This window comes from Hyalella azteca, unplaced genomic scaffold, assembly GCF_000764305.2.
Source record: "Hyalella azteca isolate HAZT.00-mixed unplaced genomic scaffold, Hazt_2.0.2 contig3711, whole genome shotgun sequence".
NCBI classification, from domain to species: Eukaryota; Metazoa; Arthropoda; class Malacostraca; order Amphipoda; family Hyalellidae; genus Hyalella; species Hyalella azteca.
Window position 1 is genome coordinate 120,064 of NW_025933952.1, and position 25,030 is coordinate 145,093.

At 36.9% G+C, this 25,030-nt stretch overlaps 1 protein-coding gene across 3 annotated transcripts; it reads left to right on the top strand.

Moving 5' to 3' along the window:
• The first annotated feature begins 3,808 nt into the window (after window positions 1–3,808).
• On the top strand, window positions 3,809–24,961 carry LOC108678075 (HBS1-like protein). Of its 3 annotated transcripts, XM_018166414.2 has the most exons (17): window positions 3,809–4,015; window positions 4,696–4,773; window positions 5,025–5,128; window positions 7,190–7,385; window positions 8,679–8,786; window positions 14,484–14,573; window positions 16,097–16,205; window positions 16,710–16,851; window positions 18,545–18,651; window positions 18,995–19,224; window positions 20,042–20,275; window positions 20,645–20,818; window positions 21,147–21,343; window positions 21,971–22,046; window positions 22,693–22,862; window positions 24,169–24,226; window positions 24,904–24,961. In XM_018166414.2, exons 1-16 carry the CDS (start codon window positions 3,973–3,975, stop codon window positions 24,211–24,213), a joined length of 2,103 nt encoding a protein of 700 aa, XP_018021903.1. In that variant the 5' UTR covers window positions 3,809–3,972; the 3' UTR covers window positions 24,214–24,226; window positions 24,904–24,961. The 3 variants fall into 3 exon arrangements, with proteins under 3 accessions (XP_018021903.1, XP_018021902.1, XP_047735700.1); XM_018166413.2 differs by having other exon boundaries at window positions 24,169–24,961; XM_047879744.1 differs by lacking the exon at window positions 24,169–24,226.
• The last annotated feature ends 69 nt before the right edge of the window (window positions 24,962–25,030 follow it).

Below are 25,030 nucleotides of genomic sequence, written 5' to 3' on the forward strand. Positions count from 1 at the left end.
TGCACCCTGCTACAATGCTACTTCCTTCATCTCATATTATCCAGAAGGTAATAAAGTTAAATTTTAGATAATTAATTTCTATTTGCATCAACAGATACATTTACCTTTCTATTTGGCATATGCAAACAGCAATATAGTATGCTAAAGGCTTTGATGTCTTTACCCTGGTGAGCACTGAGAGGCGAGTGCAGACGCTGGTGGTAGTCGGATGAGTGCAGACTCTGGAGGCAGTCGGACGAGCACGGATCATCACTCATGTTTTCATTAAAAAATATTTAAGGTTATAATTATTAACTGAGTGATACGAGTCAATTCAATAAGCCTCATCTTTCACTCATTTTTGGCCATCATGGCCGATTTCTTTGTTAGTTGTAAGGAACTGGAATGTTAGCTGCAAATCATATATATATATATATATATATATATAAACAAATGTTGGCTGCAAATCATAGTTCAAGTTATTTAACACTTGCACAATTTCTGATGGAGGTTTAAAATATATTTGGATCTTTATTCATTATGCCAAGAAACAATTTTTTTACAATCCTTCAGATGATCTCACTCATCGTCATCTAAATATTTAAAATGTAACCATTTTGTCATTTTAAAGACTCCATTGACTACAGAGCAATAAGCAATTGGTAATTATTTCTATCACAGGACAATGATAATATATACTTGTATTCCAAATTTCGAGCAGATCCCTTTGGTATTGAAGGAGGTATTAGTGGGTTTGGTTGAGAGAAAAGTTAGGTTGTTTGTCTGGAGGAGTGTCGATTTGGTCTTAAGGGGACCGCCCTAGCATAAGAAAACTTCTACAGTTATTATCCGATTGTCATGAAACTTCACATACATACGTAAAATGTAAAAAAAACATTTTGCTCCTATGAATTTTTCGAAAAAATTGATAGAAAACGTGAAATTCATAGAAAACGGCTAAAAAGGGGTAGGTACTTTAGAAAATCTATCTCCTCCTACAAATATCATCCTACAACATCGAGACACGTATCAATCGATTCGTAAAGACCATATCTATTGACTCTAACATCACTTTTTTCATTTTCCATCTAGTTTTTTTTATTGCGTTTTTTTCTATTTTTCCCATTTTTTCTCATTTTTCACCCCTCCCCTCCCTTCTCCCCCATATAAAAAACAAACCAGACCGAAATTCAAAAAAGTGATGTTAGAGTCGATAGGCCTGGTCTTTACGAATCGAATGGTATATGTCTCATTGCTGTAGCTTGAAAACTGTAGGAGGAGATAGATTTGCCGTGAGAGCAGTATGAGGTCTGTCTCTTATACACATCTAGATGTGTATAAGAGACAGGTGCTCTTTCAAACAAGACTATGCCCACTTTAGTGCCATGATTGGCTGCTTAATGCCAGGCCTTCCTTTGTGGAGTGACCAGCGCGTCATTTATCCTCGTAGAGTTTTGTTAAGGGACCTAAAACCCGCCTCCCTTTGAGGAGCTGTCACAAAGTCATTTTTTGACGTACAGGGACGATACTTATACCATTCGATGCGCAAGAAAACAACCTTTAAGATGAGATAAGAAACAGAAAAACTCAAAATTTTCAAATTTTAGCTAGGGCGGTCCCCTTAAGCCATTGAACTGACACATGCATTGGGGAGCCGCATATGTGTTGCTTTGTTTGGTCAATATAACCTTAGTAAACATTGAGCATTAGAATCACAAATATCTCTTGCTTACTTGTTTAAGTGCTGGTCCTATATATTATGCTACTGTTTTAAATGATGTTTCTTTTATTATTAACCTATCAATAATTCTTGCAGCGTATTTATCTATTGATAAAATTAATTGTCTGTTGAATTTGTTCATGTATCAAATGAATTTTAAATACTCGTACTCAAATTTGTGTGACTGAAATCCTGATATATCATCACTATTAAATTTTAATAAAATTACAATTAATTTTAATACAATTTTATTTTCACTCCCATGATGATCATTTTTACCAGCTGCAGCTGTAGATTTAAATTAAATTTATGAAATAAATCAAACTTAAATTTCATTGAATTAAATTTAATTTTTTTATACTACCATACATGACATGGTACATGCTGTAGAATTAAATTATATTTAAAAAATGTTAAGTTGGAAATTTCAATTGAAATTTTGAATGAGAAATTAAATTTTATTTAAATAAATGTAATTATTAAAATACACCTCATAGTACATGCCTAAGCGCTCAATCATTATTTAATGCAATAATTTCCGCTTCAACAATGAACAATGTCTAAAAGACACGAGATGTTCAAAAGCGTGCAATGGGAGACGAAATCATTCATAATCTGAAGTGAAGTTATTTAGACAATATTGACAAAATGGGGAAAAAACATGAAAAAATTTATATCTGGAGGCGTATCAATGAGTGTATATAATTTGAAACAACTTTCCAGCATTTAAATGTTAGTATGGAATGTGGATGAAATCAATTTATTGTGAAAGCGATTTTGACATGACCAAAACAAAAGTGTTTGACACCGCCTTGTCAAATCTTTTCATGAAAGCATGATGTGCCCGTATGCCTTGAAAAAATTGCAGTTTTTCTCACAACTTTGTGTGGTATTGAAAACTTTGTTTTGGCATTGGCAAAATCATGAGAATTTTTGTGAAGGTTTATTTGATTTTTTATATTTTAGAACATATTCACTGCAATAATTTGTCAACTAAAGATAAACGACTATTGAATATAATCGCCAACTCAGCATTGGATTCCGAACCGAGGCCCACGTCCGAGAGAGGATCCAATCATTCATGGCAGTGCAGTTTTTTTTTAGCTCAGTATCTCACTGGTCACTGCCGTGGAAGGTGTTACGTGGTAAGCTTTTTGATCCATTTTATTTTCTTATATGAACATGAGTATATATTGCCTATCCATAGTTCCACACTAATTTTGGCAACCAAGCATATGTGCTCACAGCCACCTGAATGACCTGATTTACGCAATGTAGTCAGCATGGTGGAATTCTGTATTGGTTGGTTGGTTGGTCATTTAGATCCTTCAGGATCCCTGTTTAAAAATATATAATGAACAAACAGAACAGAAGCCGAGAAAGAAATTTAAAACAGAAGCTTCCGGCATTTTTAAAACAGAAGCCCAGTTTACATGCAGCTTTCAGTTCCTATCCTCGACAAACTGTAAATAGGTAGTAGTACTTTCTGCTCATGCTGTCTCATTTATGTTTGTTTTATATTTGATTTTGGTTCTAATGTCCTCAAGTTTTGGTGAATTGTTTGAATGTGAATTTTAGATTACTAATTGTTTGTACCTGTGTTCTAGGTTTTAAACTGACAATGGAGCTGGACTCCAAAATGTTTTCTCTTAGAAGAATTGGCGAACTTTTTAGCTTTTTTCTTTGTTTTTAAATTCTTGGTAAATTTGCAATTTATCAACCAAGTGATCTTGACACTGAAATTATTTTCAGAGTAGTTTTTAGTTCTGATTTCAACTGTGTCCACAATACCAACTTTTTATTTATGCTACAGTCATTTCTAAATTTTAATTTCAAGTGTTGAAAACTCTTCACCAGCTTAATAAGGAATATTGTATATTCCAAATGTTGCATTCTATTGAAATGTCTTTTGTTAACCTGCTTTTTGTTCTTCCTAAAGAAATTTTGTTTGTCTCATCCAGAAGACAAATAAGAATATTATAAATGAAAAACATTCTCTAGCCTTCAATCAAACTTGTTCATCTTTCTATATTACCTTTCCTAAATTCTGCCTTGTGAATGATTTACTGCTAGACCAGCAAATTCTTTAATGTTTTTCCAATGTACAGTCATGCAAAAAGTTGCACTCTTTCCAGATGTAGTTGATTTGGCAAATATTTTGTCTGATATATATAGCCAAATGACCAATGATAGACAGCAACATTTCTTGAAGTTATGATAAGGCAATAAAGTTAACTCCATATAATATATTTATAATAAAATATATAGCAGCCATGTCTCGTCACAGAAACATCCGCAATTTAGATTATGATGAAGGTAAGTTTAGTTTGCAGGTCCTATTATAATAAGAGCAAGCATTTGAAAGTACTTGCATGTGCTTATGTTTCCACTAGTTTTTATTGGTCAGTCAGTTTAAAAGTGAGTAAATTCTGGAGTAATTTTAAAATTAAACTTGAAAAACAAATCAATACACTGAGAAAATGTTTAATTTTTACTAATCATACAGCATTTCTTGATTCATTTCAGAATGTATCAATTACAGAACCAGACAAATTTTTTCAATCCTTCTGTTTTGTTTGGTGCACACTGCAAAGCATATTGAGCAATCCTGCCATATTCCATTAATGAGGGCCATGCTTATGCATGAAAGTTTTCTGGTGCCACCAGTAGTGATGAAGAATATTTATAATTGGATATATTTTTGTACATATAAAATCCACTATCAATGTTATGTTCATACTGTTTCATTTTTAGCGCATTTTCTCATTTATTGACAAAATGATTGTACTTGTCATATCCATCTCTTTGTCCGTCCGTCTGTGACTTCACATTTTCGTCAACAAGAAAATGTATGCTCTGTCACTCACTGCAGTGAGTACTGTGTTACATTTTTCCTTCATATTCTTTATGAAGGCAGAAGGCTAGATAGCTAGAAATTTTGAGATCATGCATCATTCTAGACTAAGGTTAATCTACAGTTTTTGTTTAATTTACAGAGTATGATGAAGCTTGGGATGAATCTGTCTATGGACGATCAGTTGATGACTGCGACACCTGCATATCTCCAACAGCCGGTGAGGTTTTTTAAAGTTAACTTCCTATTTTTTATTTATTTATGTTGTATTATATGGATCAAATCATACCCTGGTGTGACCTGTGCTTCAATTGTTTCAATTTCAAGCAATTCATGCTTCATATTACGAAGTCATGGAGACTAAATTGAATTAACTTTCATTCCAATTCCAAAAATATCTAGACATTTTTTATCACATTACAGGGAAGGTTTTAACAAAACATTATCATGTACAAATGCTTCATTTTCCAGAACAATATCTGTACAAGCGCTCTGGACAAGGTAACTTCAGCAATTTCTTCCAACACCAAGATGAAATTGTTGAAGAAGACGTGGAGGCTCAACCTGAAGTGCAGGTAGTAACACTTTTCCATGCTAGTATACTATAAATTAACTAAAAATTTAAAAGCAAAGAATAGTCCACAAAAATTCATATCTTTATAGAAAACGTTTCGGAGTCCAGCTCCATCGTCAGTTCATAGAATCTAGAACATACATAGAAAGTCACAAGTTAATACAATTGAAAGCACAGAACACAATTAGAACCTAAATTTACAAGTAATAGGGCATAAAAACCTATCTATTCACAATTTCAAGGGGATAGGAGCTCACAGCTGAATTTAAACTGGGCCTAAGCTTAAAAATGTACAATGATTCTAAGATACGCAAATCTGAAGTACCGGAGGTAGAAGCTAACACCCTAAAGTCACTGTCAGAAACAGGCACATCACACTGCTCGGCGTGAGTGCGCACAGCCGAATGAGGGGGGCGCGATAGCAACTGTCCGGTCCTACAACTCCTGCCCTTATGCTCAGCGATCCTGGAATAAAGATTGCGTGAAGTCATACCGACGTACGCAGATGCACATTGTGCACAACGAAATTGATAAACCAGGGACGATCGCATATGAACAGGGAGCATATCTTTATATCTAAAAAAAGAACCGATTTTGAAACTGTTAACCAGAACAATATGGAGTTTAATGCTAGGAAAGTATCTATTGAACAAGACTTTCAACTCTCTTGACATAGCTTCGGACGCAGGGCCGAAGTATGGAAAAGAACAAAAAATAACGTTCCTACTATCGCGCTCGGGAGCAACCTCACTGAATCGCTTCGACATGAATTTCTTGATTTGGGTATACACCAAACTTGCCGGAAATCCATTGAGCGAGAAAATATTTCTTAAAAATTCAAATTCAGCATGCATAGCCTGGTATGTTGAGCAAATGCGAAAACCTCTGTATAATAATGTTTGAAGCCCATTTAACTTGAACCGGAATGAACAAAAACTAAAGAAACTGGTATTTAGGCCGGTGAATGTCGGCTTTCGGAACACAGAAGTTAAAAAACGGCCATTAGATTTCGTAATATTGCAATCAAGGAAGGACAAACTATTATTAGATTCGAGCTCCATGGTAAATTTGATAGAATTATGTTGAGAGTTTAGGTAATCAAAGAAAGGTTTGACATGGGAGGGATGTTTGAAAATTAGAAATGTGTCATCGACATATCTGTTATAGAATATTGGTTTAAAATCAAGAGGACAATTGGCCAGCCAAGAAACCTCGTGAAAACACATAAAAATATTCGCAAAGGTCGGGCCAAGCAGTAGTCCCATGCCTAAACCGTCAATCTGTCTATAAAACTTGCCAGCAAATATGAAAAACGAGTTAAGAACTGATAATTCTAAAAGCGATTTAAAAAATTTACGGTTTAAACCACACACAAGATCGTTAACATTTTTAAACGGAGAATTGAGACAAATTTCAATTGTTTCGTGAAGGGGTACATTGGTGAACAAATTTTCTACGTCAAAGGAGGCCATAGTTAAATCCTGAACGTCAGTAAAATGTTTCAAGCTTTTTTTTTTTCTTTGCTTTTAAATTTTTAGTCAACTTGCGATTTAAGCAAATAAGTGACATTAATACTATAAATTATTCTTGGATGTTAGGTCTATTTATGCTCTCTGCTGTACATTGTATGTAGTTGAAATGCAATGTTTGTGAGTTTTTAATAGATAATAGACATAGATTATAGATATGGGGTATATAGATTGAATCTTTGCTGTCCCTTCGCAGGATTCATCTGGTTTCCTTCATCATATTGGTAATTTAAAAAGTCTGTATTTTGTATTCTTTCACTATTTTGAATTACGTTTTTTTCTAAATCATCTTGTTATGGTTGCTTTTATGTGAAAATTGGCATTTCTTTTGTTTAGATTGGTGGAGTAGGTATCTTCTTCCTCCAAGTATCTTTGATACCAAGTTGCATTACTCAGAAATGAATGAACTCCCAGATTCCCTTCAGTATTTGAGGGAACAGTTTAAAGTAGTCAAACATTTGATTTTTCTGCAATAGCCATGACTGTGAATATGTCCTATTGCAATTAATGAGCTTAAAATGTATAATTTACAGAAGTCTTCAAAACCCAAATTATCTGATGAAGAAGAGGCACGCATGCTATCACTCCTGGATCAGATCCGCTCAGTCTTGGGTGGCACTGTCAGCGAAGACCAAATGAGGACTGAAGTCTTGAAGAACAAGTTTGACCTGGAAAAATCCATTGATAAACTTCTCAACAAAGCTCAGCCTGATTTCCAAGCCTACCCTGGTAATTACAATTATGCTGAGTAATTTATTTGCATTGCGATATTTATTTGAATGAAGCCGTTGCTTCATCCTTCAGGAATGCAATAGTATTTTTTGTTACCATGTTGATGATTTGGATCATGGGAGAAGGAAGTTCTATCTAAAAAATGATATACTGGTACTCAATTTTAAATAGCGAATTTCATTAATGAAAAATATTATGTTTAATAAGGTGCCAATTGAATTTCTTAAGAACTTCTGAGTCCTGGTTCAAGTTAGTCATTATCATGTTCAGAGAACTATTTATTAGCATGCAATAAATAACCCGTATACAATTAATTAATGAGAAAATGTACTTTATTTAAAGAAAACTGATTAAAATTATACTGAATAACATTAAATTAATCAAAGTTATCAATAGGGACTTCTTGACAAGCAATTTCCTCTTAATGCTGTCCTCATTATAAGATACTAGTGACGTAAAAAATTGTTATTGCGATTTGTGAATAGGGAGTTGCACCATAGTTATCAAAATAAGAACTGAATTACTCAGGAAATCTCTGGCATTTAAGCATATACCGGTACCGGTAATTGTATTAGAAATGAAAGGATAGTAAGGAAGAAGATATCAAGAGAATGCACATATACTTAAATGCTAAAAATTCTTTAAAAATATCTCACTCTTGGGCCAATCATTTGCTTAGAGCAATTAATCCTGTGTGTTTTAATTGCACAACCACATTTTCTGAAATCATTTGTTCTCATTGTGTACATGGTATATGTAATGTACAACAATCTATTTGTTGTATACTAGGGCCTGGAGAATAGTTAGTATTCACCGTTTTCTCTATTTTCGATATGTGGTGCTTTGATATTTTCATTAACGCTGTTTTAAGACCCAAGGACCTTATACGGTGACTGTCAATTTAAATTTTATAGAATTCATATCTCGCTCTCAAATAGTTGAGATACGCTGACTCGTCTATTGGTATGAAACTAACAATTATGACAAACTTCCATTGACAACAATGGGTTGAATAACTACTACCAAACTGAACGTTAATTTGTTGTATATTGGGTTATGATGACATGCCATCCAAAAATACTATCAAAATATGATTCTGTACAATTCAATCTAGGAAGATTGTAATCCTCCTGTTGCAACAAACTGGTTCTGGGTGAAAAAATTTGAGTCTGTTTGAAAAACTTGCATTGCACTCTCACCTGAGTCAGATGCTAAAAATGTTAAATTTGTATTAATATTCCTATGGTTGAAATTTTTCAGTATTATATTCCTATGGTTGAAATTTTTCAGTTCAAGCCCAGCACAATGGCAGAGCAGACAAACCTGTGGTGACAACCCCTCAGCGACCCCAGCAGCAGAAAATGAAACCCAACAAAACCAAGAGCAGCACTGCTAAAGGTGAGCACCAGATGCAGGAGGATTCATTTATTCATATATCAACCTAGGTTATAATCATTCTCAAGGGTTATAATCAATGACATCATTCAAAAATAGAAGTGCTTCTAACCTGACGATGTAGAGTTGTTTTTTCAAGTTGAATTTTGTGTTTAATGACTGAGTCTTGTGTAAATTTGCAGTTTTAATAGCATAAATATTTTCAATATAATATCTTTATTGTTATTAGTACTATTGAAATACGCCACAAAATCATTTGAATTAAACGAATGTCAGTACGTAGGTATTTCAAGAGGATCACAATTTCAAATGCTTTAAGAATGCATGTTCAATTATTTATTTACAGAAAGCTGGTGTATTATTTTAGTATAAATATCTCAATATTTTTGTGTCTTGCATAACATACTTCGATTGGTGCTGACATTTTGGCTTTATCTCTTCTTTGTGCATGGCTGTTGCTGCGACAATCATGCTGCCTTCTCTCCTGCTTCTCTTTCCCAATGCCATACGTAAGGTAAGATTACGAGTCTCAGTTGTTACCATTTTCTTACGCATTGCCAGAGAGTTACTACTCTAGCACTGCGTTTATTTTTGATAACGGTAAGTGCTTGCGGGTTCCTGCTGCTCGCATGGTCAATGACTGGCTAAGAACCATCAGGGAAACGAAAGCCATGGAGGAAAAACACAAGTACAAGTGGGAAGCCCAGGCCCAACAAACTGCTAGTAGCTGCACCAAAGATAGAAAGGCGGGGGCTAAACTAGATATCCAAATCTCTTCACAAAATGGAAAAATTTCAATTGATGCTAAAGGTCCGGGTAAGGATCTTAAAGAGGCTAATAGTGGCTGTGCTGTACAAAAATGTGGTCACGTGGTGGTTGGGTTATCAAGTGAAAATAAGTCTGCCAAACAAAGTGAGAGACACAGGAAATCTGATAAAACAGATAAAAGCCAGCTCATGACTTTTAATAATTCAAAATTGGACTTGAATAATCGAAAGTCAAGCTCAAAAATTCAAGGAAATTCATTACTTGTGGAGAAAACGGGTTCAGTTGCAAGTAAAGTACTTGCATTGAATGGTGTTTCGACAGATATTAAGCCAGAAAGAACAGCAGACAGTAACTCACAAATTTATTGCAAAAGAGTGGCAACTGAAAGCAAAATTAGTCGCTCAAGTTCTTCTGAGTGGGAATTCGACGAAGCAGCTGATGATGTGGAAGAGAACCATAGAAAACCAGAGTTTATGATACCAGTATTAAACAAAAATGGCAAGACCGCTTCACATCTCAGCCAGGCATCCCATACATCCAGCCTGTCCTTCCTGGCAACGGCACACCTCAGCCAAGCATCCAACACTCCCAGCCTGTCCTCCCTGGCAACGGCACACCTCAGCCAAGCATCCAACACTCCCAGCCTGTCCTCCCTGGCAACGGCACACCTCAGCCAAGCCTCCATCACACCCAGCCTGTCCTTCCTGGCAACGGCACACCTCAGCCAAGCATCCAACACTCCCAGCCTGTCCTCCCTGGCAACGGTCTCTTATACACATCTAGATGTGTATAAGAGACAGCATCCTAGCCTGTCCTCCCTGGCAACGGCACACCTCAGCCAAGCATCCAACACACCCAGCCTGTCCTCCCTGGCAACGGCACACCTCAGCCAAGCCTCCAACACTCCCAGCCTGTCGTCTCACCCCTCGTCTCGTCCGTACTTTATTCCTCCGCTCTTCAGTCGCGATGCCACAAACTTGCCTCTTAGAGGCGCTGGCCCAGTAAACGTGAGTTCTGCGTTACCCATTCCAGGGAGCTTGAAGGACAATATGAACCTCAGAAGCAGTGATTGTTCACCTGGTATTGTAAATCCAAGGTCTGGGATCACATTTCCTTCGAGATTAAGCGCATGTGAATCTAGTGAAGGCTTTTCATTTGGATCCACTCCCGAGCAGTTCAATTTCTATCCTTCTAGTTACGCACTTGACTCCAATTCACTTGCTGCATCAAGCTCTCCACGCCAAGACGTAGTCTCTGCTTTAGCGCCACGAGATTTACTTTCAATTGATGACACGATGACGGACAGCAGCTTCGATCACTGGCGTTTTCAAGAGCCTTCTAGTGATGCATCAGAATTTTCACAATCAACTGACGGTGATATCGACTTGCGTATCGCGTTGTCGAAGCTTCATGTACCTGAATTATCCTCACAAGAGGACTTACCAAAACGAACCGACATTTTCCTACTGACCGATGAAGATTTAGATTTAGAGGTCGAGAGCAGCAAAGTACCTTACGATGCAAATGTTCATTTGTTGCACCCGGTGTCTGCTTTTGGCGACCACATCATGAGTCATAAGAAAAAATTTTCCAGTTCCCAAAAATTCTTGTCTGCTTTAGCTTTTAAAACTGATATAACTCCGTTTGATTTTTCGACGCCTCTTCCTGCTCCGTCCGTCATTTTTAAATGTTTCTGAAAACCGGAAGCTTGTACAGTATAAAATTCTTTTCACATTTTGTGTGACCACATTCCTTTTTTGTATACATGGATTTCTTGAATAGCTCACGATTATTTTTTTATTAATTTGTGTTTGGTGAGTTGAATATTTATTTTAATCTCTTACTGAGTCGTTAGAATTCCTCAACAACGATGAGTCAGCATTTTAGTTCCTTGTTGCTCAATACACCAATCAAACTATTCTAATTAGTAATCATACGCTGTGTTTTATTAATTTAGTGTGATGCAAAGTCAGAATACGGACTTACGATATGGGCGTTCTTCTGCCAAATATCGATATTATTTTGCAAATTGCAAAAAAAAAAACACAAAACCCGCGCCTTGCGCAGTATAAAAGCCTATAACTGCTTAATACTGTACCTCTGTGTCACAGTTCAGTGCTCATTTGTGTAATTGGATTTACCGACCATGTACAATGTCTTAGTAATGAATTTATGCTTTTACGCATTTTCTTCTTTTATGCGCGTGTATAAGTTTGTCTTAAACATTATTTCTATTCGTTTAACATGCGTTAATTTTAGTAATTATATAATGGAATGTTAGTTGATGTAGGTAAGTATATAAATATTTATGGTAGGCCGTTGCGTTAATGCTATAATGTAAACATCGTGAGGATCTGGATTATTATGTTTTTCAAAGGTGCCCAACCGATTGAATGTCGTCGGATCGTGAATAATATTGTATTAATAATTACTATATCCAAAAAAGTGTCCGGCACTAAATTTTTCAGTATTTCTCTCAAGTACAATGATTCTTCAGGATTTCACAAAATATTCTTTGTATAATTGATTACAGGGAAGATTTTCCGTATGCAATAAATAGCGAGTGGGATCAACGACGTGGTTATCTATTTTATGATATGTTTTGTATTGCATTTTATCGTGGTGTATATACTCTAGCTTTTAGTTGTCACGGCAAATTCTAATGGTTCATTTTACACTGAAAGCTATACCCACGTCCTTGCTGTGCGTCCGCTGGTGTAAGATATTTTTGTAGTAGTGGAATTGAAACCTTGTGTACCTTAATCAGGAATTTCTCATAATAACATTTAGTACAAAGCAAGCGCGTTCATTAAATACCTGATAATTTGTCGTATTTTATTAAGAATCAATAAACTTTCAAGCGAATCTACTTTGATATTTTATTCATTGATTCAAATAATATCAATGAATTGCCAAAATACGGATCACGGATTCGGATGATCCCTTTGACTCTTTTATTCTGATGAGCAATTTTTGCTTATATTCTCCATTCAACACTAACACTGGAAAATATTATACACAAAAACTAACCGTCCTACTGTGTAGAAAATTATACGCGTCTTACCGTTAGCTTGTCGATGGGCTCACTAATATCCCTGCATGGATATGTATATGTGAGAGCATTGCATGAACTTTCAATTTATTGTACCACCAGCAATGCAGTAGTAGAAAGTAGTAGTTTCTTGAGGCAATCAAAATTTCATGTCTCGAAACTGATCGTCACAGAAAATTTTCACAATATTCCGCTCGTTGTTCATCGAAATTCTCACCGATTTTTTTTATCGGAATTCTGTTGACGATTTAAGATGCATGACATCATCTGTGCTAATGGGGTAACTTCAGTCCTCATATTTCTCGGGTTTAACTTGTGAGCCGTAATTCCATGTATCAATGTAGTACATTTATCTATATTAACTTTTTGGTCAATTTTTTGACACAATACGATAGGAAGGTAATACCTATAGTGAAATTTGTGTGCCTTTGACTTCTATCTAAAATCTTCAGAACTTATCGTGTATTATATTCTAAGTTTTAGCTAAGAATATTTCGGAATTGAGTGCTTACGGTCCCTCAATTCATTGTTATTTACGTCTGGTAATGAATTGTTAGGCGCATTTGTTATGCTCGTTTATTATTGGTAAACTTAATTGATAGATTCATGATATTAATCCGCAAAATAATCCGTGTTTTCTAGGCCGTGATTTCCTATATAAAATTTCAATGATGCACATATGTTTGTAAATTAAATGTTGATATGACAACATCATCATTTGTTTGATCTTAGCTAATGCTGACTCGAAAGTCCGTGTCTTCTTTATACTTTGTTTGTATTTTGTGAGTAAAGGGTTATTTTTCCTTACCTAAGATATTAGAAACATGTGCTGTACGTGTTAATTTCCTCCATGCCTCTCTTACAATCAAGCGAGCCGAATTTTGTTTTTAAAAATTTGAATATATTGATACCTTAGGGTCCAATATTGCAAGCAAGTGTACGGAAAAAAAGTTATCTTGAGACGAGCTCTTTCTTAGGGCTTCGATTTCTTGGCTCGATAGAAGCCGAAAAAAAATCCTGAAAATGTTCCTGAGCCTTGTGTACCTGATGAAAAATTTAGCTTCAGGAGAACTAAACATTAATTTTTAAACATCGTCTTTTCTTCCTATTTCTGAAAAAATATTTGATATTTTTTCGTATTCTGGATGCATTGACGTCCGTTTGGCTGGCTATACACAAAAAAAAAACTAGATATGTAACTTACATTTAAAAGCACCGTAATTTTTTCTGCTCAATAGGCATCTGCAAAGCATCTGGAAATATAAATTCTATATCGGCTTTTCTGTCATCTTTACGTTATGATTACATTGTTAGCAAAAATTTACGCGCTCTGAAATTCGAGCAATACTCATTTGCACTCCACTTCCAGTTCTTTTATATTAAGGTGAGTAAAGCTTTATTTTACTACTTTCTTCCTCTATTTCGTGTCTCTAAAACTGTAGTTTGGCTTCAGTCGTGGTATGGAAGTTAGCTTGTGAATGACCTCTTATTCACATCATATCTTAATTTGCGTTCGTCATATGGCTATTTCGTCTTGAATTTTCTAAGTCGTAAAATTCTACATTAACTTTTTTCGTGCTGCTCTCTGTCCTTTAATTCTCGACGTTTATTTCGTTAGAAGTTGCAAATTGGAATTGGGGTTCTGATCTTCAACACAGTCATCTATGCGGCATAAATTCATTTATTTCAATACCCTACTTGAAAATTCACATCTCCCATAGCAGCTACAACATTTTCAGACAAAGAATTATTTCACTAAGATTTTATAAGGGAATGAAATATATTCAGTTATGAAGATCGACATGTATTCGAAAAAACGGAAACAGTGGTAAAAATTTTCCCGATTAACTCGGCCTTGATAATTTTGGTTCGCAACACAGGCCATTCTAGCGGCGCCAGCAGGCAGGTCACCGTCGTGGACTCTTCCTCGGCTACCAGAGTCGTGCGAGGCTTCGACGTCACGCCATCAGGTGAACCATTTATCCCTGATGTCAACCATTTACCCCTGATGTCAACCATTTACCCACCAGCTGAACCATTTATCCCTGATGTCAACCATTTACCCCTCAGGTTAACATTAACCCGTGATGTGAACATTTTACCGCTCAGGTTTACATTAACCCGTGATGTAAACAATTTACCCCTCAGGTTAACATTAACCCGTGATGTGAACAATTTACCCCTCAGGTTAACATTAACCCATGATGTGAACCATTTACCCCTCAGGTTAACATTAACCCATGATGTGAACCATTTCCCCCCCCCAGTAAGCAATTTACCCTCCAGGTGAACCATTTACCACTCAGGTGAACCATTTAGGGCAGGGGCTGCTGAACCGATGGCAAATTATTCCCTGAGGGTAGATTTCTCATCGGATTATATATATATATATATATATATATATATATATATATATTAACATGGTTCGTACAATTACCGGACAAAATTAATTACAATTCGTAACATTACCGGACATCGGGTACAAAACCGGACAAAAATCGAGTCCGGTAATTGACGCTAGTACTTATTTATGTGTAAAAACCGGACACGAAAATAAATGAACTACATTACCGGACACCAAAAAAACGCCAACCTCGTTAGGTTAGGGTTAGAGTTAGGGTTTGAAGTGTCTAAAACCCTTCTTTAGGTTGCTAGAGACCGTTTTACTGAGGTTAGGTCCAGCCAGGTCAAGTTTTTTTTATATATTTTTTGCAATTTAGAAAAAAAATTAATTAAAGTCCGGTAAAGTGGAACTATAACTATATATATATATATATATATATATATATACCTATATATTTTTTTGCAACTTCACTAACGTTAAAATGTTGCGCCGGCATTCTAAGAGAAGAAATAATAATTTATGGAGCGTGTGATCGGTAACACGCAAATTTTGACATTTTGAATGCAGCCAAAAGATGGCCAACTTTGTGAAGAACAATTTCATGGTAGTGACTCCTAAATTTATCATCGTCGAAATAATTTCTTTTTATTTGCTCGAATTTTTGCATGCATTTTGTTCTCTTTTTTAAACTAAGTAGTCAAGCTTAGAAAGTCTTGAATTTCATTCCTGTAATTCACACCGTAATTCACAATGAATGCGAGATCAATTCCAATTATATTAAATGCTTGTAAATGAAATTGGAATCCCTCACCAACATAACATGTGTACAAATTTAAGAAAAAAAATTGTATAATTTTATGTTATAAAATTATACTTTTTAAAACTATTCGTTTTTAAAATTATATAACCACAGTCGTCATATGAGAAAACAATTCTAATCTCACTTTATATACGATGTTAATTACAGGCAAATAATTCAATACTTCCTAAACTTGGCTATAACAGCACGCGCTCACATCGAAGTAATACTTAGTTTTAAAAAAGACAATAAAATGCATGCACAATTTTAAGCAAATAAAAATTAAATAACATCGTCTTATGTATATTTATTGCTACAGCTTAAAAAAATGATTTTAACTCTCGTCACAGCAACAGAAAAGAAGACGCACAACTCGTCTGCGTTCGAGGATTCGGTGGTGAACGGCAAGACTGCAAGTCCTCAAGTGTCGACACCCAAGCCTGTTAAACTCCCAACCAAGTAAGATTTGCTCATGTGATGCTTCATCAACTAGGGCCGTACTATCTAAAGTAGTAACTATCGTAGTAGTAGTAGTAAAGTATGTAGTAGTAAGTTCTTAACTCCGTCAGCCAATCATTAAGGGCGTGAGGCAATTATAGACACCTGATTATAATTCATAAAGATGGTTCCATACAGTGATTATCTTGCACTAACGGAGAGTGCGATGACTGTGTACATATTGGTATAATTCAGCAATTTTGTGTAATAACTACTAAATAATTCATCTTGGCGATGAAAGTGTACACATTGAGGAAAATGAATTAATTTGCTAGTGAAACTATGAGAATATATTGCAAAGGTCGACAGCGCAATGCGAGTGTACACATAGATCACAATTAATTTTGCCTAATAACTACAGAATATTTCATATTGCAGGCAGCGCGATGCGAGTGTACATATTGATCACAATTCTTAATAATTCACTAATTTGGCATAATAACTACAAAATATTTCACGTTGCAGACAGCGCGATGCTAGCGTGGACGTGCGTGCTCTGTACAGCGCGTCTCAGGGCGCTGCTGGCAAGGAGCTCATCAACCTGGTGGTCGTGGGGCACGTGGATGCCGGCAAGAGCACGCTCACTGGGCACCTTCTGTACCAACAGGTGCGGGGTAAATAGGTCCTGAGGGTTATATAGCCCCTGAGGGGTAAACTGTGTCAAGAGGTTAAATAGCCCCTGGGGTTATATAACACCCCTGTTTGAGTTTAACTGTCACTGGTGGGTTAAACTGTCACCTGTGGGGTTAAACTGTCACTGGTGGGGTTAAAATGTCACTGGTGGGGTTAAACTGTCACTGGTGGGGTTAAACTGGCCCTGAGGGTTAATAGGCACCGTTGGTTAAATAAACTCTGGGGTGAAAAAGCCCCGTCGTATTGATTCAAGTGAATTGCGAGACTCTATGGCCTCTTTCACACAGGGCGGCAAATACCGCCAGCGTCCGACGGTCTTTACCGCCGAACCACGGCGGACATACGAAATGTGCACCGCTGTTCACCCACGACCGCTTTTAACGCGGCGTAGAATTTGACGCCTGACGCCAGCGTGTGTCCTGTTAAAACTGCGGCGGTAGATTTGCCGCGGCAATTTAGCTTGCTATGGTATTCAATGTAATTTTTCACACTGGGCGGTTTTTCACGCCTCATCCAAGTGTGGTACAGACAGTGGGGCCGTATTTTAGGTGCATAGTAAACAGCACTTCAAGACTGATAGATTACAGACTGATATTGTTACATAAATATCGGTACATTAATATGTTACATAAACATAAATGAATATATATTACCATAAAGTGATAGATACCTATATTTCATAAAAGATATACTTTCCATAAAATAGATAGGTATTTCCATAGAGATATATTTACATTATTTTCACATAGAGATATATTTCCATAAAGATATATTGTTACCTAAATATGAACATTGTTACATAAACATAGAGATGGACTGATGGTGCATAAAACAGCACTGCAAGAATGATAGATTCCAGCGTCAAAAACCGCCTCGTGTGAATGATCACGCGGTAAATACCGCCGCGGCATTTTTAACGCTCGCGGTATTTGCCGCCCTGTGTGAAAGAGGCTTATGAGCTTTCCACCAAGCCTCTGATTATTATAAAATAACATTAATTAATCGTGGGTTTAACGGAATCTACTCGTAATTAACGTTTTCCTTCAAAATCATTTGCCTGAAGGGCAATGATTGCCTATATAATGATTGCATCTTGCCTATACTGTTGAATACAATATCGTATTTATATCATACAATTTTGTTGGCTGGAAGATTATAGCGTATGAATGTTATAAAAAATGCTCACTTTTCCCGAAAAACTCGAAATTAAATGTATGATTTCAAATGTATGATTTCGTTGCACAACTCCTGCCGCATTATCGTCCATGAAGTTCGTCAACAAGTATGAATTAATTTGACTAAATCCAAATTTTTATATCGTGTTCAAAATGAACCGTTGATGCTAATTTTCGACGAGTCGGTATGATATATAATTATTTGATTAAACGGTTTACAAATGTCTGTTCATATATAAATATAATGCTGGATATTGGATCATAACGAGTGCGTGATCAGATCGTGATGACAATGATAAAATTGCGAGTGTGATGACAATATTCAAATTGCGAGTGTGATGACAACTATCAAATTGCGAGTGTGATGACAATGATCAAATTGCGAGTGTGATGACAACTATCAAATTGCGAGTGTGATGACAATGATCAAATTGCGAGTGTGATGACAATGATCAAATTGCGAGTGCTATGACAAAATTTGCTCCTCGACAGGGCCAAGTAAGCCAGCGGACGATGCACAAGTATGAGCGGGAGAGCCAGAAGTGCGGCAAGCAGAGCTTCATGTATGCGTGGGTCATGGACGACACTGAGGAAGAAAGGTTTGCGAGGATAACTTGACAGTCTAGTTTTCAGTTCTATATAGGTTCTCTTTTCTCTAAGGATGAAGCAACTTTTCCTTCGCAAAGGTCATTCAATAATTTATTATTCTTTGATTGTTTGGAGTAAATTTGTACACTTGTGCTGAAATATAGGTAGGTACGCCGTTCCAGCATATTTATATTTATTGATTTTTATTTATATTTATCGATATTTATTGCGAAAACTGATAGAAATTCCATGACTTTATGTATAAAATTTAAATGCATTTTTTCCATAACGCTTACAGTGCCATAATGGTCTCGTAACATAATTTGAAAGTTAAAATATTTTGTTAATTTTCAGATCTCGTGGCGTTACAGTAGATGTTGCGGAGCGCACGTTCGAGACGGAACGTAAGATCGTTCACATTTTGGACGCGCCGGGACACAAGGACTTCATCCCTAACATGATCAGCGGGGCAGCGCGCGCCGATGTCGCCCTGCTGGTGGTGGACGCGTCCACGGGGGAGTTCGAGGCGGGCTTCGAGAGCAACGGACAGACCCGCGAGCACGCCATGCTCATCAAATCGCTGGGTCGGTGATCTTGGCGATTATATTCCATGCAATCTGCTTGTCATTTTTATTACTTATATGTTTTGCATTTATATTTGAGCTTGGTTGGTGATCCTGGCGATTATATTCCATGCATTCTGCTTGTCATGTTTATTACTTTTACTTGTATGTTTTATATTTATATACGAGCTGGGTCGGTGATCCTGGCGATGTTATTCCATGCAATCTGCCTGACATGTTTATTACTTCTATGTTTTGTATTTATATTTGATTGTTTACAATATTCAATCGTTTTACTAAGCCATTTTTGGCCTATGTTCGAGACTCGAGTCATGAATGAGGCGTGATGAGAGAATGTAAAGAAACGAAAGAATGAGCCTCGCGCATGAATCGATTCACTCTTTTAGTCACAGCTTACTGATGGTTCTATTAATGGCCTTGCTTATTTAAGAACTTGTCTTTTAAAGTTGTTTTTATTTTCTCAATTTGCATGTTTATTTTTTCTGACTGAATTATTTTGACATTTCATTTCTAAAAATAGCAACAAATTTTTTTTCATGAATTTTCCAGCTATTTTCATAACTGTCTGAACAATCCCCTCCAAAAATGAAATTGGCTCGCACATTCTTTTCTGGATTTTGATATTAGAAAATAACCTGGTTTGACTTGACCCGTTGCCTTCTGATAACTAGTTTTTAGGCATCTAGGTGCGACTAACATTAGCTACGTTTAATGAAACCGCAGATAAACAGTCAATTTTTAGTGCGGTTTATCCATCTGCAATAATAATCTTATAATTATTACTAATCATTAACTCTGAACATTTGTCATTCACCAGGAGTGTCTGAAGTGACCGTAGCCGTGAACAAGCTGGACGTGGTGCAGTGGTCGCAGCAGCGCTTCAACGAGATCTGCTCAACCCTCACTGTGTTCCTCAAGTCAGTCGGCTTCAGGAGCTCGGAGGTGACGTACGTGCCCTGCGCTGGGTTGTCCGGCGAGAACCTCGTCAAGCCTCCTTCCGAACCTCAGCTCAAGGCCTGGTATTCCGGGCCCACTATCCTGAATGCTATTGGTGAGAGTTGGATGTGCAATGCAATTTGAACGTTGAGATGTATTTACAACTTCAAAGCAGATATGCAATCAAATGCCATTTATGAGTGGGGACCGTAACATTTTAACTCAATGCTGGTATACATTTTTTAACCCAAGTTAAGTAACATTTTTAGTTTAAAAATGTTCTAAATACTTTTTTTGGTAACCTCAAATATTTTCAAATGATTCTAAATTATTTTCATTAGCCTTTCGGCTATTTCTATTTCAAATCTTTTTTAATTTCTTTTATCTCAAAATTAAAATTTTCATCATCAAAAATGAAGCACTGAATATGATTCCTATATTACCAACATATGTGAATGTCTAATGAATGGAGGATATTTTGCAGACAACATGAAGTCTCCGAGCCGAGACGTAGATCAGCCAGCGCGGTTCAGCATCTCGGACGTGTTCAAGGGCGGCAGCAGCAACATGTGCGTGGCAGGCAAGCTACACACGGGCTACATCCAGTCAGGGGACAGACTGCTGCTCCTACCTCACACTTCTGCCATCACCATCAAAGGTGAACGTTATGCTCTATATTTAACACAATTAAAAGTTAAATCCTTGCTTTATGTTGAAGTATGTCAGCATTCTCTCGGCCCCGTGTTTCCTCATTGAAAACCTCGGCCTTTCCTCATTGAAAACCATTTATCTATGTTGCATCATACTCTAGCTCTGTAATATCCAAAATTTATCTCTCTGATACAAATACATTCAATTTCACAATCCAAAAGCCGCAACACACATCTTTTATCTTAATAATATAAAAAAACTAATTTTTGTTTATTTCATTTGACAATCTAGAAGCAGGGAAGTACGGCCAAATAATTATTTTGTTATTGGTTCAGATGTGTCCTGCAACAGCGCCCCAGGCTCCATTTTCGCCGGCGACTCCGGCACGTTGACGGTGTCGGGAGTGGAGCCCGACGAGCTGTCGGTGGGAAGCTTCTTGTGCGATCCTGCTAAGCCTATGCGTAGGACAACCACCTTGCAGGCCAGGATCGTCGTCTTCAACGTCATAATACCCATCATCAAAGGCACCCAGGTACGCTTGATGCTATTACACGTCTTCAACGTCATCATACCCATCATCAAAGGCACCCAGGTACGCCTGATGCTATTACACGTCTCGTTGTATAAATGGTTCCCGAAATGGGGTAAATTCCCTCTTGGGTAATTATCAATTTTTTATGAGCTAATAAATTAGTTTTTTGAATTCAATAATATACTTTTTCGACCTAATAATGATTAAAGGTATGTGTATGGAGCCGAATGCTTAATATGGTGTGTTAGATTGGGTAGCGAGGTGGAAAAGTATGGAAACCCCTGTTTTGATAATTTTGTTTAATTTTAGATTTTCGTGGTCGCAGTATCCTAACATGTCTTTTCTATCGACCATTTGATCCTGAGAGGGTCACTAGACATACCTTATGATAAAAAATTTTAACTCTTCCCCTATGTCGCTGACATTTCCTGTGCCTGTTGTAGGCACAACTAGCATGAAATATCTGCGCTATGATTAATGTTCGGTTTGTGAACTTTAGCAGGATATTTATCCACCATTTCAGAATAAATATTCTGTAGAATATGTTGTGAGTGGTTCCCGCTAAATCAGTGAAAAGTGTAAGGAATGGCTTGGACTCCTTATACTTATGACCATTTATTTTTGCAGGCGGAGTTTCACTTGCAAAGTGTGTGCGAACCCGCAACCGTCCGCAAGCTCATCTCTCAGATCAACAAAAGCACAGGTGAAGAATAATTTCTAAAGATTTATGGCATTAATAGTCATTGCCAGCGGAATTTATATTGCAGTCAGAATGTTCAATGTAATCTTAAATAAATATCGGCTTGAATATCAGCCTAAATTACATGCAAAGAGAAAGCTTAAATCACTTTAATCTACACCGATGGATTCTTTCCCCTGTTGCTTTAGCTTAGTGTCCTTTAGCTTAGTTTAGTTGCGGAAAACGTGGAGTTCATTACCTAAAAAGTAACTGCTTCCTTAACCAACCTTAGCAAATGTAGTTTTTTCGTGTTCAGATTTATCCTTGTATTAATTTCACAAATCAATGTGTATCTGAAGAAATTTCTGCTCCATATTGTAATATAATTAATAATTGAAGATTCTCGACGACGATGTTGTCATGATTACAGTAATGAATTATGAAAGGACCCGTTTTTTCATCCTATCAGTACAGATTTTACAGTGGGAAACAATCCATGTTCTTCAGGAAAACCGTCTGTCGCTGGACTCTACTATGAGGCAGGAACTAAACAGTTTACAACGAATATTAGTATTCTAAGCATAGATCTTGTGGACACTATACCGTTATAACATTAAGGCGCTAGTAGGACTAATATTTTGTAAGAAATAATGACATGAAATTTTTGCAGGCGAGGTAATGAAGAACAGACCTCGCGTGCTTGCGAGGCAAACGGCGGGTGTGATTGAGCTGGAGCTGAGCCGCCCCATCTGCGTCGAGACCTACAAAGACTGCAAGGACTTGGGTCGCTTCATGCTGCGGCAGCAGGGGAACACCATCGCTGCTGGACTCATAACCGAGGTATCTGTACTTACCGTACATTAATAGGTATGAATACCGAGTATTATGGTTAATGTATCAGCTCATAAGCGAGGTATCTGTACTTACCGTACATTAATACTTCTTAATACCGATTATTATGGTTAATGTATCGGCTCAAGCAAAGTATCTTTACCCTGGTATTTGTTCAGGGTATTATCATTAATACAGGGTGATTCACGGAAACTTCCTGATTTAAAAGCTCAATAGAAAAAAAAATAGTAAAGATCTTTCAATATATATTTTATTGAAAAAGACATTACCTGAATTTCTGTATCACTTAGTTTTAAACAAGATGCCATCGGACAAATGATGGCCCCCATTATCAATGCATTCAGTTAGTCGATTTTCAAGTTCCGTTCAACTCTCTGAAGCATATTGACGGTCTTGGCGCATGTTGTTCTTCAAGTGAGGTAGTGTCCTTGGCAGGCATTGATTGAATTGATTTAAGATAACCCCATAAAAAAATCACACGGAGCCTAATTGGAAGATCGGGTCGGCCAAGAAGGCCACCTTTCGAGGAGATGAAGCGCTCTGCAAAATGTTGTCTCAAAAGATCCATTAAACATCGCGCTTTGTGGGCATTGGCTTCCATCCTGTTGGAACCAGACTCCCTGACATTTACTTCAGCCAGTTTTGGCAAAAAAAGGCGTCAATCGTTCGCGTGTACCAGGCTGCAGCCACCGTTACTGCACGTTCGATTTACTCCAAGAAATAAAGGTCAATTATGCCGATAGCGCTAATGAAGCGGCCCACTAGAAAACTACGCATTGACAGCAAACGCTCGTTGCTCACTTGTCCAATGCATAGTAGCGACTGACTAGGCGGGACACAAAACTTCATGACCTTGCCTTTTTCTTACAAAATTTGGCTGCTTGGCGCGAAATACAAAACAGGAAGTTTCCCTAATCACCTGTATATCGATCACTAGACTGATCCTTTCGATGCTCAAGAGTCTAGTACAATCCGACCGAGAAAGATGCAAAAAAGATGTTGATTGTTACTACCCTTTTTTTTTTTTTTTGAACTCAAAACAATAATTTTTGAGAAAGATTTCAGCTCCATATTTCTTCTATTGGGGCGGGAGTTGCAAGAAGATTGCAGAGATAAGTTTTACATTGAATAGGTATGGATAAAAAAACTTGTTATAAAAATGTATAAGTATTTTCTGTTATCTTTGTCAGCAACATGATTTTCGCAGGACCAAATTTGAATATTTCCAGAGCTAAAGAACGTTTAGGTGTTACTTTAGTAGTTGATGTTGAGGTAAACTATTCTTCTCTCCCAGGTTCTGGGCGACCAGTTATTCTCTTCTGGAGCATCGTCGCTGTGACGGGAAGCTTCAAGTAGTTCTCCTATTCATCTTTGCATGACATCTAAATCTAAATAAGTTAATTGTGATCGTTAAATAGCCGGGCTATTTATTCTGAATAGTTTTCCTTTTACAAGAAAGCTTCTGAAGCATCTGTTGGACGAGCCTTTTTCCTTCGACTTAAGTTATTTTCCTTCGTTAATATTGCATGTGTCCTACCGGAAGGTTGGTTTTCAGGATTCACATTGAAACTCTTTTATCTGTTGGGATTTCTCAGCTACTGTCAGGCAGTGATACGGCCCAAGCCCGTGAGTGGAGTGTTGTTATTTTCTCTTCAGTTCTATAATATTTGAAAGATTTGTGTCTATAAATAAAATATCTTGTTGATGTTTATCCAGTTTTTGAGGCTATGTTCCCTACTCTGAGATTACGAAACCATTTTACCTGTTAGTGAACGAGATTAACCTCACTTAAAAGCTCGAATTTGTTGATGCCCACTACCTCTACATCTTTTCATATTAGCTATAGCGACCATTTAGTTGATTGGATGCGCACCATTGCTACAAACAAGTTTTTTATCGAGCCTCTCTCCGACTAACTGTTATGTTCATTCGATTTCTTTTTTTGTGATGGATATCCAGACATTTTCCCGCTGTAATATCACAGCACGCGAGCAGTGATGATAACGTGCATTTCCCGTTCTTTTTGCAGCAGTGGTAGTATGCAGCTGGAACATCGAGTGATCACAAAATAAACGGGGAGAATTAAATGTTGATTTGATTACACGTTCTTGTGTTGTACACCCTTGATATTTTGAATGCTTAGTGTTGCGTGCAAG

Coding starts and splice junctions, on each gene's coding strand:
- LOC108678075 (XM_018166413.2), top strand. CDS start 3,973: ATGTCTCGTCACAGAAACATCCGCAATTTAGATTATGATGAAG. Junction 4,774..5,024: donor CTGCATATCTCCAACAGCCG/GTGAGGTTTTTT, acceptor TTCATTTTCCAG/AACAATATCTGTACAAGCGC. Junction 18,652..18,994: donor GACGACACTGAGGAAGAAAG/GTTTGCGAGGAT, acceptor GTTAATTTTCAG/ATCTCGTGGCGTTACAGTAG.